The following is an 18360-nucleotide window of genomic DNA, read 5'->3' as shown; positions in this document are numbered from 1 at the left end:
TGAAAGGAGTGTATGAATTATGATATTAGGATGAGAAAACTATAAACCGGGAATATATTTATAAAAGAAAATGCTGATATATCAAAACATAATTAGCTATTATCAGATAAAGCTTGCATTTTGACTGTTTTTAAATTTGACAAATTAGAAAATTAAAGGTTCTAGAAGTTGTAAATTGTGTTATGTTTATATAGTGCTTGTGTTACAAATGTCCTAGTCCGGCATAGTATCTTGAGCTGGACGTGAACTCACACATAACCCGTGAGTTTGTTCACACATGTGGCGCGGGGGGAAGCACACTGGCGGAGACATACTTTCTGGTGGCTCTTGCGCCACTATTATTTCAGGAATACTGACGAGTTACTGGACCCATATGGCCTTCCATTCACACCACAATGAGAATTAGTTAAGAAAATTTATGTTCAAGAGCACCTGGCTGGCTCAGTCAGTAGAGCGTGAGGCTCTTGATGTCAGAGTCATGAGCTCAAGCCCTATATTGGGCATAGAGCCTACTTAAAAATAAATAAATAATTATGTGGAAACTAATTTGACAATAAACTATTTGTAAAAAAATAAATAAATAAAATAAAAGACTGAATTGTAAAATAAATAAATAAATAAATAATTAAAGCAAAGTTACGTTGAAGTGTCTTATAAATTAGAAGGTATTTTGCAAATATTAAAGATTATTACTGGTCATGAGAGGCAACCATGAGATAATTTTTCAGTTTCAACTTGTTATCCAGTATAACTTAATATATGGTGGATTATATCCTAAAACAAGCTTCTCCAGTGATGCCTGTGCAGCGGTTTTCTACTTTACCTTTCAGTCTTATGTCATAATAAGGTGGTTTTGAATATGTAAATGTAAAATTAGTGCAAGGATTTAAAATAAAACAACCCTGTCTGTTTACTATTTAGTGGTGGTGAAATGTTCCAGGTTACTTTACAGCATCTGTATTTTAAGTAGCATGTCCTTCTCTCTTCTGTCTGCAGATTTTCAATTGAGAAAGGAATTGCGGGTCAGGTGGCGAGAACGGGGGAGGTCCTGAACATTCCAGACGCCTATGCGGACCCACGCTTCAACAGGTAAGAAACAGTGCCCGGCCCTGTCCACCTGTCACGTCCCGCTCGGCTGCAGCCTGTGTGCTCATGCGCCCCAGGTGCCCACGTACCAGCGCCAGTAGGTCCTTCCTCGCGGGCGCTCTGTGACACTCTCTTCCAGCCAACTCTGTTATCAGTCCTCCGTGTTTTCAGATATTTATAAAATGGTGGACTCTAAACCGTTAATGGTATCCAGCTATAGGAGATTAAAATGTGATAGAAGCATTTATTTATACAGGAGCAGTTTAAACTTGTAAGGCTGCTTTCGTTCTTACGGCGCTGGTGTCATTTTGTCCTGGACACATTCTCCATGACACTGTTCCTTACACGGCAGTAACGCCTCCTGATGAAAGTGCCCGTCTTGGACCCCCTGTCCCGTCGTTTATTAACTCTGTAGCGACCTGCACTGAGTTACTTAATCCCTCAGAGTCTCAGTTTTCTCACCTTTAAAATGGTACAGTGATGCCTGTTTTGTAACGGGTGTGTGTGTGTCTGAAATCAGAGAAAATACACAAGAGATCTGGCAACTTTAACAGACACAAAGCGGGAGCTCCGTGGATTGCCGCTTTTACTGGAGATGATTAAAGCTGGATATTAGATGGCTCATAAAGGCTTTTTATTTTGTTTTTGAGTTTCTTTGGAGAAATAGAAGCCAAATTTTATAATCTGATTCTAATAAATCTTAGAAAATGAAAGTCTCTGGACTGACGCTGCAACTGGTAGGGAGTAGTAGTAGGCCAAATACTTTGGCAGTAGTGTTCTGTGAATCCAAACATTTGGTTTACTTTAAGAGGCGATTAAATAAATAAGCAGTCAGAATGTTTTTCAGAAATTTGATTAATGCCAGAGATGTGCAACTTGTATATAAACACAATTATATCTTACTAATACATTTTATCAATAAATTAAGAGCCTGCAGAAAATCTCGGTTTTCCAAAAATCCAAACTTATGTTAGTGTTTATTGAAAATATTTATATATCCTTATTTGTAAAACTGTTAGATAAAAATTTTATGGGTCGACTTTTAAGAACTTGAAAAGGCAAGCAACAGATTGTGAGAAAATATTTGCAAAGCATGTATCTGACAAAATACCGGCTCCGGAATATGTAAACAGCTCTGCCATAGGACAATATGAGCGATATTAGGATAGATGTAGGATAACCTAATGTAATAAACAGAACCCAAAATTTTAACAAGCATTTCACAAAAGAAGATACACGAATGACCATCAGACACATGAAAGGTGCCCGATGTGAGGGAAATAGAATTTGATGATGAGATCTTGTTAGACGGCGACGCGGACAGACACAGTTGTTAACGAGTGGCAGTGGCATGCGTGGCACGGACGTGGGAAAGCCGGGGCTCTGCGGCTTTGCTGACGGGAGTGGCTAACGGTGCAGCCACGATGGAGAACAGGTCTGCCGTTTCTTGTAGAGTTACACATATGCTCACTGTGCCCAATCAGCTCCTCTCCGATGGATCCAGAAAAACAACACCTGTCTACACAGAGATTTGTCTGCACATCTTCAAAACGGCATTTTTCATGATGGCCAAAAAAACTAACTGTTAACAGACACTAATATCCATTAACTGGTGAGCAGATAAAGAAAACATGGTAGATTCCATACCCCGGAATACAGAAGGAGAGGCACCGGACCATTGGTGCCTTGGGACTTGCTGCAGCACGGATCAGTCTCAAAGCATTACCCTGAGCGCGGGTTGCCAGGCATGAGTGACGGCCGTCTCAGTGACTGCCCTGAGCTGTCTGGTTGTGTCTGTGGAACCGAGTCCTAGTTGCCAAAAATAGTTTCTCTCAATCAGGAGGCAGCAAACATTTTCTGTGGAGGATCAGATAGTAAGCGTTTGGGTCCATAACGTCTCTGTCACGAGTCAGCTGTGCTGCAGGGCTGCCGCAATCCATTCAGGAACCATGCCGTTGAGTCCCACTAACACTGTTAACAGGGGCGCCTGGGGGCCTCAGTCGGTTATGCGTCTGACTCTTGATTTTGGCTCAGGTCATGATCTCAAGGTTCGTGAGTTCGAGCGCCACCTCAGGCTCTGCATTGACAGCATGGAGCCTGCTTGGGATTCTCTCTCTCTCCCTCTCTTTCTGCCCCTCCCCTGTCTCTCTTGTTCTCTCTCTCTCTCTAAAATAAATAAACATTAAAAAAATAAAAATGTAACAAAACAGCAGAGGGCTGGTTTGGCCCATAGGCTGCAGCGTGCCGACACCGGCACTAAAGTTTTAAGGTGATAACCCCTATTGAAGTTTGTTGATTAGCAAGTTACCTCTCTCATAACCCATGACCGAGTTCAAAGGAACATGTTATTTTACAGAATTTATTATATTTCTCTTCTGCATCTAGTCTGTCTGTGTTTACTTAACAATCCTGGATACTTAACACTGGATCATAAACCGAAAGCCTCCTCGAGACTGTTCTGAAAAACGCTGGAAAATACAAGAACAAATTGGTTAGGATGTGTTTCCAAAGATTTTAGCGCAATACTTTCAAATGTCACATTGTCCTTGAATTGAGAAGCTAATCGGCCCCGTTACAATTTGTTGTTAAGGGAGACGCGTAAGTTGCAGAACTCAGTTGAGACTTATGACGGAAGCTATACTTTCTTCTGTGTGTGTGTGCGTGTGTCTGTCATTTCGCTCTCGAACGCTACCGCAGAGAAGTGGACTTGTACACAGGATACACCACGCGGAACATACTATGCATGCCCATCGTGAGTCGGGGGAGTGTCATCGGTGTGGTGCAGATGGTCAACAAGCTGAGCGGCAGCGCCTTCTCGAAAACGGACGAGAACAACTTCAAGATGTTTGCGGTCTTCTGCGCGCTAGCCTTACACTGTGCCAATGTGAGTGACGCCAATTTTTTAAATATCTTTTCTACTGCTCGGTATCAGTTGGAAAACCTTTTAGGTCACGTAGTTGAAAGATTGGTTTTTTTTACCCCCAGCATTTCCTTCATAACCCAGAAAAGTGGTTCCTGGTTGTATATATTTCAGATCTCTTAAAATGCTTTGGAAAAAAAATCCTCTAATAGTTTGCATTTGTCTCAAGGTGAATTTAAAATTTGTTTTGTTAAAAACAAAAACGAGGTTATGTAAAGGTAAAATGTTCCCATGTGAGGTGTACCTGTTGCGGTATCTACTGACATAAGGAAGGAAGAGGTCGCTGTCGTGGTACACACGTACTGCCTTTGAGAGTCTCGTACCAAAGATGGAGGTGACTCCGGGGCGGACACCACGTGGGCCAGGCTCCCTCGTGCAAACGCAGGGGGGGCCTCTCAGCACAGCAGTCACATTAGGGGGCAGCTCACTTGACCCCACAGCACGTGGGCCCCGGTCACCATCTTTGTTGACTTTAAACCAGTTGAGATCAACATTCGGTATTAGGGAAACTAAGAATCCTTTAGTGATGGCTGACATTTAAAAGTCCGGGAAATTTTTATTAACCTTTTACAAAGCTAAACCAATGCAAATGGAAGTTACCACCTCACTAATGTTGAAGAGTGTCCTTTTTGGAACTAGAACCTTGAGTTCCACAGGACCAACTGCACAGTTGATGGAGACAGCTGAGACAATGAGGAACAGAAGTGGCCAAAAATAGTACTCTGGAGAAGAAGGACAAACATGTGCGGCTCATTTAGCGCTGCTTAGTGAGAACACCCGTCCCCCCTGCGTCACCCTGTGCTCTCTCATGGGGACCTTTCCTATCACTTAGTTCATCAGAAACACATGAGCACGGCGGTTAAATACTTTCTGCTTTAAACACTTTCTGTAGCTGTATTTCTCATAAAAAAAAATATATATTGACAGGCTTACATTTGTGTTGTTTAGTTTAAAAGTTGCAGAGGGGGTGCCTCTGGGCGGCTCCATTGGTTACATGCCCAAGTCTTGATTCCGGTTCAGGTCCTAATCTCACAGTTTGTGAGTTCAAGGCCTGCGTCGGGCTCTGCACAGACAGCGCAGAGCCTGCTTGGGATTCTCTGTCTCCCTCTCTCTCTGCCCACCCCCCTCAAATAAAACACTTTTAAAGAGGTTGCAGAGAATATAATTTCTAATAAATTCTTAATATTGATTTTTATTGTTTTTTTTTTTATGTTTCCAATGGAATCTAACTATTGTAGCCACTTGAGAACCATTATAGTCCATTTAAATACACAACTATAAGCTCTTACCATTGGGAATATTAGCATTCTTTCTCTCTCAGAATATGTATTTCTGTACCCACAGACATTTGACCTAATGTAATACATTTTATGCTTTAAAGTGTTTTTTATTAAGATAATCTAAAACATGTATAATAAGTGTGAAAAGTTAATTTTGGCTTGTAGTATATGTCATTATTAGCATACGTGTGATGCAAGCAACTGTGTTATGAAATTTTGATAAATGATTATCAAAAATAAAAAAATACAAATTATTGGAAACTCTTCTATCCTAATGAGATGTCTGTGACTTAACACAAAAATGGTTTACATACGTATAAATACACTGTACCTTTTTTAGAATGAAACAAAACTTAGTGTAAGTTTTTTATACTTTTTATTTGAAAATAACTTCAGACCAAAAGCAAAGTTACAAAATTATACAAAGGTTCCCTTATACCATTACCCATGCTCCCCAGTGTTGATATGTTACCGTTTTTACCTTGATATTCTTTCTTCTCTCTCTCTGCCTCCTTCATAGATGTCGTTATTTCTCTGATATAGCTGAGAGCGTGTTTTAGACAAAATGTCCCACAGCTCCCAAATACTTCTGTGTGCATTTTCTGACGACAAGTACATCATCTTACTTTCCCTCTGCAGAATTTAAAAGTCCAGAAGTTCACGTTGGAACTGTACTGGCGTGTTAGGGCTGCCACAGCCCACACCACAGACTCACTGGCGTGGGCAGCAGAAGGTTATTGGCCACGGTTCTGGCAACGGGAAGTCCAAGTGTGTCAGCAAGTTTGGTGCCTTCTGAGGCCTCTGTCCTTGGTCTATAGGTGGCCACCTTCTCCCTCTGTCTACGTAAGGTCCCCCTTCTGTGCGTGGCTGTGCTCTGATCTCCTTTTCTCAGAAGGACGCATGTCCTACAGAACTCAGGCCTGACCCTTTGACCGCCTTTTACCCTCATTGCCTCTTTAAAGGCCCTGTGTCCAAATACATCACATCCTGAGGTACTGGAGATGTAAGGTTTCAGCGTAGGCATTTGGGGGACTAAATTCAGCCCCTGACATGTGCCAGGCATCTAAACTGCAAACTTATTGTTCTATGTTTATTTTATTTATTTTGAGAGAGAGATTGTGTGTGAGGAGGAGAGGAGGGACAGAGAGGGAAGGAGAGAAAGAGAATCTCAAGCAGGCTCTGTGCTGTCAGCACAGAGCTCGACGTGGGGCTTGATTTCACGAACTGTGAGATCCTGACCTGAACCAGAATCAGGAGTCAGACGCTTAACTGATTGAGCCCCCCAGGCGCCCCTAAATGACAAACTTCTTTAATGTTCTTTCATCTGGAACCATTCCTTGCTCTTTGCCTTTCGTGCCCTGGGTATTTTTAAAGCATACGGGCCAGTTATTTTGTAGAACGTTTCTTAATTTGGACTTGCCTGATGTTTCCTCATGATTACATTAAGGGTATAATTTAACAGGCCCGTCACAGGTTGACGTGTCCCCATTGGGTCCCATTAGCAGGCACGCGTCCGTTGGTTGACATTTGCTTTATCATTCGGTTAAGGTGCTGTCCGGCAGGTTCTCCTCAGAAACGCTTTCCCTGTCTCTCACAGGGAAGAGAAGAGAGTTCCTAAATAAGCCTCTGGAATCACTTTCCCTTTCTCTCTTTCCCTGCGATGTGTATTGGTACCTCTGCTCTTATCCTACAAGATTCCTTCTAGCCATCTTGTTGCCATCTGAAACTTTCTTCTTCGACACTGAAAAACTTGGCTCCCACTATTCAGCGTCAGTTTTATTCCCACTTGTCCCTTTTACTTTTAAGGACCCACTTGTCCCTTTTACTTTTAAGGAAGCCATAAGTGTTGCTTTCATTAATGAGTACATAGTAGAAAGCATTTTATTTTAGCAATTTTTCTTAATTTGAACTCCCATCTGAGCTAAGATATGAGAAAGTGCTGATAAGTCTGCCATCAGAAGTTACTTTAAATGATCTATCAGCTGAAAATTTATTTAGATCTACCATCAATATTTCATGAAAGATTTAGAAACCATCATTAGACCTTGTTAATACCATACTTTATGTTTCCCTTTGCTTTTAGAGGTTTTTGTACTAGAGCAATTTAAGGAAGGTGTAATTTTGAAACAGGTGGTGGGAAAATGTCATTTTTAGGTCAGTGTATTTGTGGAAGTGAAGGAGGTAGAAATCAGTCCTCTTAAAATCTATCCAAGTTTCCATGTGTCCCGTGAAGGTCACTGTCCGTTTAAACTCTGCTGAGCCGGGGAGGAGTTAAGATGGCGGAGAAGTAGGGGGACCCTGGGTTCTCCTGGCCCCTCAGACAGAGCTCTGTGGAGGTCAGATTGTAGAGCCCCAGGAGACTGATCTGCAGGGCGGCAGAGGAGGACCTCCCCGGGTGGAGGGAGACCGCGTGGCAGGTGGGAGTGATTGGGGGAAACCATGGTGCCTTGGAGGGGAAGGGAACCCTTTCCCTGGAAAGACAAAAGGGAGGGAGAGAGAAAGCGGGAGGGATTGAGAAAGTGTGGCATCAAGTTTGCACAAAGGGAAAACCTCTCTGGATCACAGACGGGAAAGCGAGAAGTACTGAGTGTCCCAGTTCTCTTGCAAACAGCATTTGGAGCTCACCCTCTGAGGTTCTAGAAGTGCATGGCTTTGTCTGGGGCGGAGCTGTGGAGCGAGCTGCTGGGGAGGACGGAGCTGGCCCCGGAGTGTACAGCGCGGCGGAGGCATCTCCGGGGCACCCTGGGGGAGGGCAGTCCCTTCCTGGAGTACTTTTGTGAGAGGGTGTCTGGCCTCCCAAGGATAAGAGCCCCTGCCGGCGCCAGCCAGAAGCCCTTCGTCAACAGGGGACAGATGTGCGCCAGGGGAAATGGAACCTGCTGCCTTCAGCGGTGCCGCACCATAGGCTGCTCTCGCTGTGCAGGCTGGGGCTGTTTCTCAGGGACAGGACTCCACACAGCGTGGAGAGGCTCTGCTCTGGAGGAGGGGGCGCATCCGTGCGGTGCCCCATGCTTTAAGGCTTTGGGTTTGAATCCCAGCCCTGCACCAAAGATAAAAGGCAAGACAGTTGTGGCGCAAGACGAGCTGCCCGCTCTCGCTGTTCTGTGAAGCTGCCTCAACAGTGCAGGGTGTGAGACCCCTGTCCTAGGACCACAGATTGGGGTGACACCATTTTACCCCCAACACCAACATGGTGGGACTTCCGGGTGCAGCACACAGGCCCCCAGTGGAGGCAGGACCCGCTTACACCGACACCCCCTCCCCAGGGCCTGCCAACTGCTTATTTATGGGGGCCAGACTGACTGTGAGGAACGCCACAGGCCTCTCCTCCAGCCCGGCACGGCCAGCACCCTCCAGGCACCAGGTGTCCTGAAAATCAACTGCTTCACAACGGCACCTACAGTTCGTTCTTCTTTGTTTCTTTCTTCTTCGTTTTTACTTTTGGAATCAGGGTCATAGTTTCGTGTTTGTTTTTTTCATTTCTTCTCTTTCTCTCTCTCTTTGTTTTTCAGTCGGGCTTTTTAATTCTTTTTTTCTTTTCTTCTTCTTTTTCTTTGGAATCAGCCTTAAAGTTGTTTGATTTTCTGGGTTTATTTTTTGGCTCCCTTCCATTTTTTTCTTTTTTGGGGGAGATCAGGCTTCCCCCCCCACATTTTTCTCCAGGATGTGTCAACAAACAAAGCAAAGCAAATCTACACACAAGGAAGAGCTCTGCAAAGGACTGACCAGTGGGAACGAGAAGCCAAAACGCAGCAGCAGAATGCATGTAACATACACCAGAAACACTGCCTGATGTGCTGGCCCTGGACAGTGTATTACCTCTTTTTAGTATAGCAGTACTCTCTGGTGCAGGAGATCTAACATACTTTTAAAACACCCAAAAGAGTGGGACAAGGTGGCCAAGTTGTTAAGGTGATGGATTGCTAAAATACACAAAAGACAGAAACCTAGCCAAAATAACAAGGCAGAGGAATTCACCCCCAAAAGAAAGGTCAAGAGGAAATCACAGCCAGAGGCTTGCTCAAAACAGATATATCCAATATATCTGAACAAGAATTTAGATAAACAATCGTAAGACTGCTAGCTGAGCTTGAAAAAGAAAACATAGAAGACACCAGAGAAACCCTTGCTGCAGGGATCAAAGACCTAAGAACTAATCAGGATGAAGTAAAAAATAGTAAAACTGAGACGCAAAACAAACTGGATACGCAGACAACGAGGATCAAGGAAGAAAAGGAAAGAATCGTTGATATGGAAGATAAAATTATGGAAAATAATAAATCTAAAAGAAGAAGGAAAGGATATTATTATATCACAAGGGGAGACTTAGAGAACTGATTCCATGAAACAAAACAATATCTGTATCATAAGAGTCCCATAAGAAGAGCTGGAAAGTGGGGCAGAAGGGTTATTTGAACAAATTATAGTGGAGAACTTCCCCAATCTGGAGAAGGAAACAGGCATCCAAGTCCAAGAGGCACAGAGAACTCCCTTCAAAATCAACAAAACAAGGGCGCCTGGGTGGCTCAGTCGGTTACGTGTCCGACTTCGGCTCAGGTCATGATCTCATGGTTCGTGGGTTCGAGCCCTGCATCAGGTTCTGTGCTGACAGCTAGCTCAGAGCCTGGAGCCTGCTTCAGATTCTGTGTCTCCCTCCCTCTCTCTCTGGCCCTCCCCTATCATGCTATCTCTCTCTCTTTCAGAAATAAATAAAACATTTAAAAATTTTTTTTAAAAAATCAACAAAACAGATCAACACCACGGTATATCATAGTGAAACTTGCAAAATACAAATACAAAGAGAGAATTCTGAAAGTAGCTAGGGACCAAAGGTCCTTCACATACAAGCATAGACACATAAAGTTAATACCAGACCTCTCTACTGAAACTTGGCAGGCCAGAAGGGAGTGACAGAAAATATTCAACATGCTGAATAGGAAAAATATTCACTAAGAGTCCTTTACTCAGCAAGCTGTCATTCACGATAGAAGGAGAGATCAAGACTTCCTCAGACAAATGAAAACTAAAGGAATTCATGACCACTAAACCAGCCTTACAAGAAATTTTAAGGGGGTTCTCTGAGTGGAGGAAAAAAAAAGAGAAGACCAAAGCAACGAGGACTACAAAGGACCAGCGAACCAGAAACACCAACTCTACTGGTAACACTATGGCACGAAATTCATATCTTTCAGTAATGACTCAGAATGTAAATGGACTAAATGCTCCAATCAAAAGACAGATGGTATAAGAATGGTTAGAAGGAAGGAAGGAGAAAGAAAGAAAGAAAAGAAAGAAAGAAAAGGAGAAATGAAAGGAGAAAAAGGAAAGGAGAAAGGAAGGAAGAAAAGGAAAAAGAAAAAAGAAAAGAAAAAGATCCATCTATGTGCTTCCGACAACAGACTCATTTTAGAGCTAAAGACCTTCAGATTGAAAGTAAGGAGATGGAGAACCATCTATCATGCTAATGGAGATTTTTTAAAACACCAGAGTAGCCACACTTCTATCAGACAAACTAGATTTTAAAACAAAGACTATTAACAAGAGATGAAGAAGGGCAATTATATCATAATTAAGGAGTCTATCCATCAAGAAGACCTATCAATTGTAAATATTTATGCCCCCAACTTGAATCCAAATACATAAATCAATTAGGAAGCACCCAAATATATGAATCAATTAATAACCAACATAAAGCAACTCATTGTTAATAATACCATAATATTAGGAGATTTTAATATCCCACTTACAGCAACGGATATATCCTGTAAGAAGACAGTCAACAAGGAAACCATGACTTTGAATGACAAACTGAACCAGAGGATTTAACAGATATATTCATAACAGTTTACCCTAAAGCAGCAGAATACACATTCTTCCCAAGTGCACATGGAACATTCTCCAGAATAGATTACATACTGGGTCACAAATCAGCCCTCAACAGATACGAAAAGATTGAGATCATACCATGCATATTTTCAGATCACAGCACTATGAAACTTAAAATCAACCACAAGAAAAAAATTTGAAAAGCCCTCAAATAATACATGGAGGTTAGAGGACATCCAACTCAAGAATGAATGAGTCAACCAGGAAATTAAAGAAATTAAAAAAAAAAATACTTGGAAGCAAATGAAAATGAAAACACCAAAGGCAGTTGTAGCAAAGGCAGTTCTAAGAGGAAAGTGCATTGCATTTCTCAAGAAGTAAGAAGGTCCCAAATACACAACCTCACCTTATACCTAAAGGAGCTAGAAAAGCAGCAAATAAAGCCTAAAACCAACAAAAGAAAGGAAGAAGTAAAGATCAGAACAGAAAAAAATGCTATAGAAACAAACAAAAAGAACAGATCAATGAAACTAAACACTAGTCCTTTCAAACAATCAGCAAAATTGATAAATCCCTACCTGTACTTCTCAAAAAGAAAAGAGAGGACCCAAAAAGATAAAATCATGAATGAAAGAGGAGAGATCACAACCAACACCACAGAAATACAAATGATTATAAGAGACTACTGTGAAAAATTATATGCCAACAAACTAGACAATCTGGAAGAAATGGAAAAATTTCTAGAAACTCACACACTACAAAAACTGAAACAGGAAGAAATAGACATTTTGAACAGGCCCATAACTAGCAAAGAAATGGAATCAGTTATCAAAAATCTCCCAACAGACAGGAGTCCTGGGCCTGATGGCTTCCGAAGGGAATTCTACCAGACAGTTAGAAAAGAGTTGATACCTATTCTTTTCAAACTGTTCCAAAAATAGAAATGGAAGGAAAGCTTCCAAACTCATCTATGAAGCCTACATTGCTTTGATTGCAAAACCAAAGACCCCTCTAGAAAGGTGAATTACAGGCCAATATTCCTGATGAACCTGGATGCAATAATTTGCAATAAGATAGAGGAATCAAGTTCTACAGTACATTAAAAGAATTAGTCACCGTGATCAAATGGGATTTATTCCTGGGCTGCAGGCTAGTTCAGTGTTCACAAATCAATCAACCTGATGTACTATATTAATAAAAGAAAGGAGAAGAACCATAATGATCCTCTCAATAGATGCAGAAAAAGCATTTGACAATGTACAACATCCTTTCTTAATAAAAAAAAAAAAACAAGAAAGGAATATAAGGAATATAGTTCAACATCATAAATGCCATGTGTGAAAGACCCACAGTCCTCAATGGGATATCATCCTCAATGGGAAAAACTGAGAGCTTTTCCCCTAAAGTCGGAACACAGCAGGCATGTCCATGCTCACCACGGTTCAGCACAGTACTGGAAGTCCTAGCCTCAGCAATCAGACAGAGATTGGCAAAGAAGTCAAACTGTCATTCTTCACTGATGACATGATACTCTTCATGGAAAACCTGAAAGACTCCATCAAAACACTGCTAGAACTAATACATGAATTTAGCAAAATCAAAGGATAAAAAATCAGTGTACAGAAATCAGTTGCATTTCTATACACCAATAATGAAGCAAGAGAAAGAGAAATCAAGGAATTGATCCCACTTACAATTGCACCAAAAACCCTAAGGTACCTGGGAATAAACCTACCAAAGAGATAAAAGATCTGTACTCTGAAAACTATAGAAAGCTTATGAAAGAAATTGAAGAAGACACAAAGAAGTGGAAAAACGTTCCATGCTTGTAGATTGAAAGAAAAAATGTTAAAATGTCCATACTACCCAAAGCAATCTACACATTTAATGTAATTCTTATCAAAATAAAACCAGCATTCTTCACAGAGCTAGATTCCAAAATTTTTATGGAACCAGAAAAGATCCCAAATAGCCAAAGTAATGTTGAAAAAGAAAGCCAAAGCTGGAGGCATCACAATTTTGGACTTCAAGCTGTATTACAAAGCTGCAGTCATCAAGGCAGTATAGTCCTGGCACAGAAACCGACAAAGATCAATGGAACAAAATAGAGATCCCAGGGGCACCTGGGTGTCTCAGTCAGTAAACCGTCAACTCTTGATTTCGGCTCAGGTCATGATCGCACAGTTTGTGAGTTCAAGCCCCACGTCGGTCTCTGCACTGAGAGTGCAGAGGCTGTTTGGGACTCTCTGTCCCCATCTCTCTCTACCCTTCTGCCACTCATGCTGTCTCTCTCTCAAAAGTAAATAAACTTTAAAAAGATTTAAAAAAGAATAAAGAACCCAGAAATGGACGCACAAACGTATGGCCAACTCATTTTTGACAAAGCAGGAAAGAGTATCCAGGGGAAAAAAGAGTCTCTTCAGCAAATGGCGCTGGGAAAACCAGACAGCACCATGCAGAAGAATGAACCCGGACTACTCTCTTACACCATACACACTAATAACTTTAAAATGGATGTAAGACCTAACTGTGAGACAGCAACCCATCAAAATCCTAGAGGAGAAAACAGGCAACAACCTCTTTGACCTCAGCCACAGCACTTTCTTACTAGAATTGTCTCCAGAGGAAAGGGAGATAAAAGCAAAAGTGAACTATTGGGATCTCATCAAGGTAAAAAGCTTCTGCATAGCAAATGAAACAATCAACAAAACTCAAAGGCAACCAAAGGAATGGAAGATATTTGCAAATGACATATCAGATAAAGGGTTAATATCCAGAATCTATAAAGAACTTACCAAACTCAATGCCTGAAAAACAAATAATCCAGTAAAGAAATGGGTAGAAGACATGTATCGACACTTTTCCAAAGAAGACGTCCAGATGGCTAGCAGACACATGAAAAGATGCTTGAAGATCACTTGTCATCAGGGAAATACAAATCAAAACAGTGAGATACCACCGCACACCCATCAGAATGGCTAACTTTAACAACTCAAGAAACAATAGATGTTGAGGTGGATGCGAAGAGAGGGGGACCATTTTGCACTGTTAGTGGGAATGGAAACTGGTACAGCCACTCTGGAAAACATTATGGAGCTTCCTCAAAAAACTAAAAATAGAATTATCATACAACCCAGCCATTGCACTACTGGCTATACAAAAGGATACAAAAGTGCTTATTCAAAGGGGTGCATACACCCCAATGTTTATAGCAGCACTATCGACAATAGCCAAAGTATGGACAGAGCCCAAATGTCCATCAACTGATGAATGGATAAAGAAGATGTGATATGTGTGTGTGTGTGTGTGTGTGTGTGCGGGCGCACGCGCATGCGCGCGCTCACTGGAATATTACTCAACCATCAAGAAGAAGGAAATCCTTGGAACTGGAGTGTACTATGCTAAGTGAAATAAGTCAGAGAACGGTAAATATCATATGGTTTTACTCATGTGGAATTTAAGAAACAGCAGATAAACATAGGGGACGGGAAGGAAAAATAAGATAACAAAAGGGAGAGACTCTTAAATACGGAGAACAGACAGGGTTGTGAGAGTGGAGGTGGGTGGGGAATGGGCTAAATGCGCCAGGGGCATTTAGGGAGGGCACTTGTCCGGATGAGCCCTGGGTGTTATATGTAACTGATGAATCACTTAAGTTCTCCTGAAACCAATATTACACTGTATGATAACTAATATGAATTATTAATTAATTCATATGAGTTAACTCAGCTGACTCTCAGAGGAGCTGGCCCAGCGAGCCCAAAGTTCTTCACACCCGCAGAGTGCTGCATCATAAAACCTGGATGCAAACATGATTAAATGTTTATATGAAACTAAAACCAAACTTAAACAACTAGAATAACACTGCTGAAAAGTCATGAGTAAGCTACCAGGCGGTCTGTCTTTACATTGATTTTTTTTTTTTCTGGTAAATTACTTACGGTAGAAGTTGCCAATCTGTGTGATGCCATTGTAGCTCTCTGTGGAGTTTGTGACTATTTCTTCTCACTAGGGGTTATAAAAATTATATTGTTTTGATGGTTTCTCCAACTTAGCCTCTTTATCAGAATCTACAGCTTTGGGGTGACTGCTCTTCTCCACTCCCCTTCCTGGCCTTCCAGCCTGAGGAGAAGCCGTAGCTGAGTTTCTTTCAATCGTGTTCCGATTCAGAAAAAGGCCGATTTTCATATCTTCTTTGCAGTAACGCTTCTTTGTTGGAGCAAGAATCCTTCCAAATAGAAAAGAAGATAGTTCCCAGTTTTAGTAAGACAGCGCTGGTTTCTTCACGGTGCGGTTTTCAGGGCCTTCTTCAGTTACAAATATTGGTCCACAGACCACCAGAGCAGAGGTGAGGATCTGAATCCAGGCCTCATGCTGGCACCTGCATGTCTTTTTTTTTTTTTTTTTGAGCAAGTTTGCTTCCCCATTTGAGCATTTTTACCCCGAGCTTCCATATGAAGATCAGGGAAAACACCTTGTGGTAAACGTCCCAGGCATTAATCACATCTGTGGGCACCTTGTCCTTCCCTCAATGTTCTGTTTGTTTCTAGAGGATGTTAACATTTATTAAGGTTAATACTTATGAATATTTATTAAGATCGTGAATATGAAGAGCCTTGTGCTACTACTATGAAGTACTTTTTTAAAAATTTATTTATTTTGGGAGAGAGAGAGAGGACCCCAGGCAGGCTGTGCACTGTCAGCACGGAGCCCGATATGGAGCTTGAACCCGTGAACCCTGAGATCATGACCTGCGCCAAAACCAAGAGTCTGACATTGAACTGACTGAACCACCCAGGCCCCAGTATGAAGTACTTTTTAATTGTCTGCTGATACCGAGTCAGATTAAGCATGTCAGTCCCAGAAATTTTTAAATACTTCTATTCTTTTTTAAAAATACTTCTATTCTTGAAATTATTTGTTTCCTACATGAAAACTGCTTCTTTTTATTATTGTTTTTTAAAATTTTTTAATATGTATTTTTGGGGGAGGGGCAGAGAGAGAGGGAGACCCAGAATCCGAAGCAGGCTCCAGGTGCTGAGCTGTCAGCACAGAGCCCGACACAGGGCTTGAACCCACAAACTGTGAGATCATGACCTGAGCTGAAGTCATATGCTTAAGCGACTGAGCCACCCAGGTGCCCCTGAAAATTGCTTGTAGTAGTGAATGTGATAATACAATGGCATTTTGTTGTTGTTTGGCTCATCGTCTTTGAGTAAAAGTTTTGTCCAAGAGGCAGGGCACGTGGCCATATGAACCCTCGTATCGTTTAGCTCCTCTGTACTTCTCTTTGGTTGGACCCCTTGTATCAGATCTTGTATCAGAGGAGGCACACCTCTGATTGGCAACATCTCCATTTCATTAATAGATAATGCTCGTACTGTTAACAGAGCAGTAATAACCACTTAAAAAAACTTGAAATGTCTTTTAAAAGTAAAAAAGTCAATTAATTGAGTCATGCATATTATGCTCTTAAAGAAATAATTTGATATGATGCCAAAAGCCAACAGGATAGTAATAATACGTGTCACATCTTCTGCCTAGAGAAAACAATCCTTTAAAGCAGATTAGATCTTTACAATTGGATCAGAAGACATTTGCCATTAAAGGCATGTGGAGAAAAAGTCACTATTAAAATGAAATCGCTTGGCTAGGGCCGATTTAATACATGGTACAACCTCACTCCGTTCCTGAATTCACCAACCACGGAGTGATTATCTTCTCTGTCCCAGACAGTGGGTGTAAGATGATCATAGTAAGAACTACAGCGCTTCCTCCGTGATGGGTTCTGTTTTGGACACTTTACACGCAAAAGACACAGTTAGTCTCACAGCAGTCCTGAGCCAATTATCATTTCCATTTGGCACAAGAGAAAACAGACATACAGGGCTTAAGTAATTTGCACAAGATCACACAGCAGCAGACGTGTGACAGAGCCAGCATCTGAAGTAGACTTTTCACATGACACTGACCTTCCTAAGATTGCTTAAGAGAGAGATACATTAAGAAGTGTTTTTAAAGTTTTATATACAAGATACAGAGTAGGTGGTACCTAAGAGAGTGTGATAAATTGTCCCAGCATGGGGGAAAGTTACAGAAAACCTTCACAGACAATGTAATATAAATGAGAAGGCAAAGATAGGATTAATCAAACCGTTTGGAATAAATTGATAGACAGTTTAACAATGTGTGATGTTACTTCAGAGGAGAATTATGTAAATTCAATTTGTGTCTGTAGCTGATGAACTGAATGTTGGGTACAACGCTTGAGTTTTACATACCTCCAGCGAAACTTCTCTTAGAAATGCCCACTGAGGCACGCTTGGGCTCCGTTGGTTAAGCGTCCAACTCCTGATTTCTGCTCAGGGCATGATCTCCCCGTTCCCGGGACCGAGCCTCATGTAAGGCTCTGCACTGACAGTGTGGAACCTGCTTGGATTCTCTCGCACACTCTCGCTTTCTCTCTCTTTCAAAATAAATAAATAAACATTTTTTAAAAATAGAAATATTCACTAAAATTTACCTCTCTCTGTTATTAGGAACATGGTAATGCACACTTTTCCCCTCTAACATCTTTAATTTGAATACTCTTAGGAAAACGTTACTGAATTAAAGTTCTTAGGCTGCATCTTTTAGGTGACACGAAGTATAAACGCTTTATTCCTTTTCCAAGTCTACAAGTATATAGGTAACTGGTTTTAATAGACTTACGTTCTTTTTGACTCTAGGACCACAAATTTTATAAATGACGTGCTCAGTGGGGCGCCTGGGTGGCTCAGTCGGTTAAGTGTCCGACTTCGGCTCAGGTCATGATCTCGCGGTTCGTGGGTTCGAGCCCCGCATCGGGCTCTGTGCTGACTGCCAGCTTGGAGCCTGGAGCCTGTTTCGGATTCTGTGTGTGTCTCTCTCTCTGATCCTATCCTGCTCATGCTGTCTCCCTCTCTCTCTCAGAAATAGATAAAACAATAAAAACATTTTAATAAATAAATAAATAACATGCTCACTTAATTCTCGAATAGGAACTGAGCACTTAAAACATCCTGCGCTGGGTACAGGGTCAGAATTAATTGACCCTGAAGCCTGGGTGCTTTCCCGTCCCACATGTCTGTCTGTACTTGTTGAGGTTACTCTAGGTGCTGAGTACAGGCAGTGTCCATTCTTGTGTTGATTTCCAGGGCATAGCTCTCAGGTGTGCGTGCTCTGTGGTAGACAGAACTTTTCCTTCACATTGGACACTCTCTTTCCCTC

General features: G+C 41.6%; 1 protein-coding gene across 1 annotated transcript in view; it reads left to right on the top strand.

Moving 5' to 3' along the window:
* PDE10A (phosphodiesterase 10A) overlaps positions 1–18360 on the top strand; it is a 226168-nt gene that overhangs the window by 158991 nt on the left and 48817 nt on the right. Inside the window, exons 15-16 of the mRNA XM_077761207.1 lie at positions 997–1089; positions 3784–3970. Of these exons, the coding sequence (XP_077617333.1) occupies positions 997–1089; positions 3784–3970 (280 nt within the window). The remainder of the gene's footprint in view (positions 1–996; positions 1090–3783; positions 3971–18360) is intronic.

This window comes from Crocuta crocuta, unplaced genomic scaffold (genome assembly GCF_008692635.1).
Source record: "Crocuta crocuta isolate KB4526 unplaced genomic scaffold, BGI_CrCroc_1.0 scaffold455, whole genome shotgun sequence".
NCBI classification, from domain to species: Eukaryota; Metazoa; Chordata; class Mammalia; order Carnivora; family Hyaenidae; genus Crocuta; species Crocuta crocuta.
The sequence above is the reverse complement of the archived record's forward strand: the minus strand, read 5'-3'. Positions and strand labels throughout refer to the sequence as shown.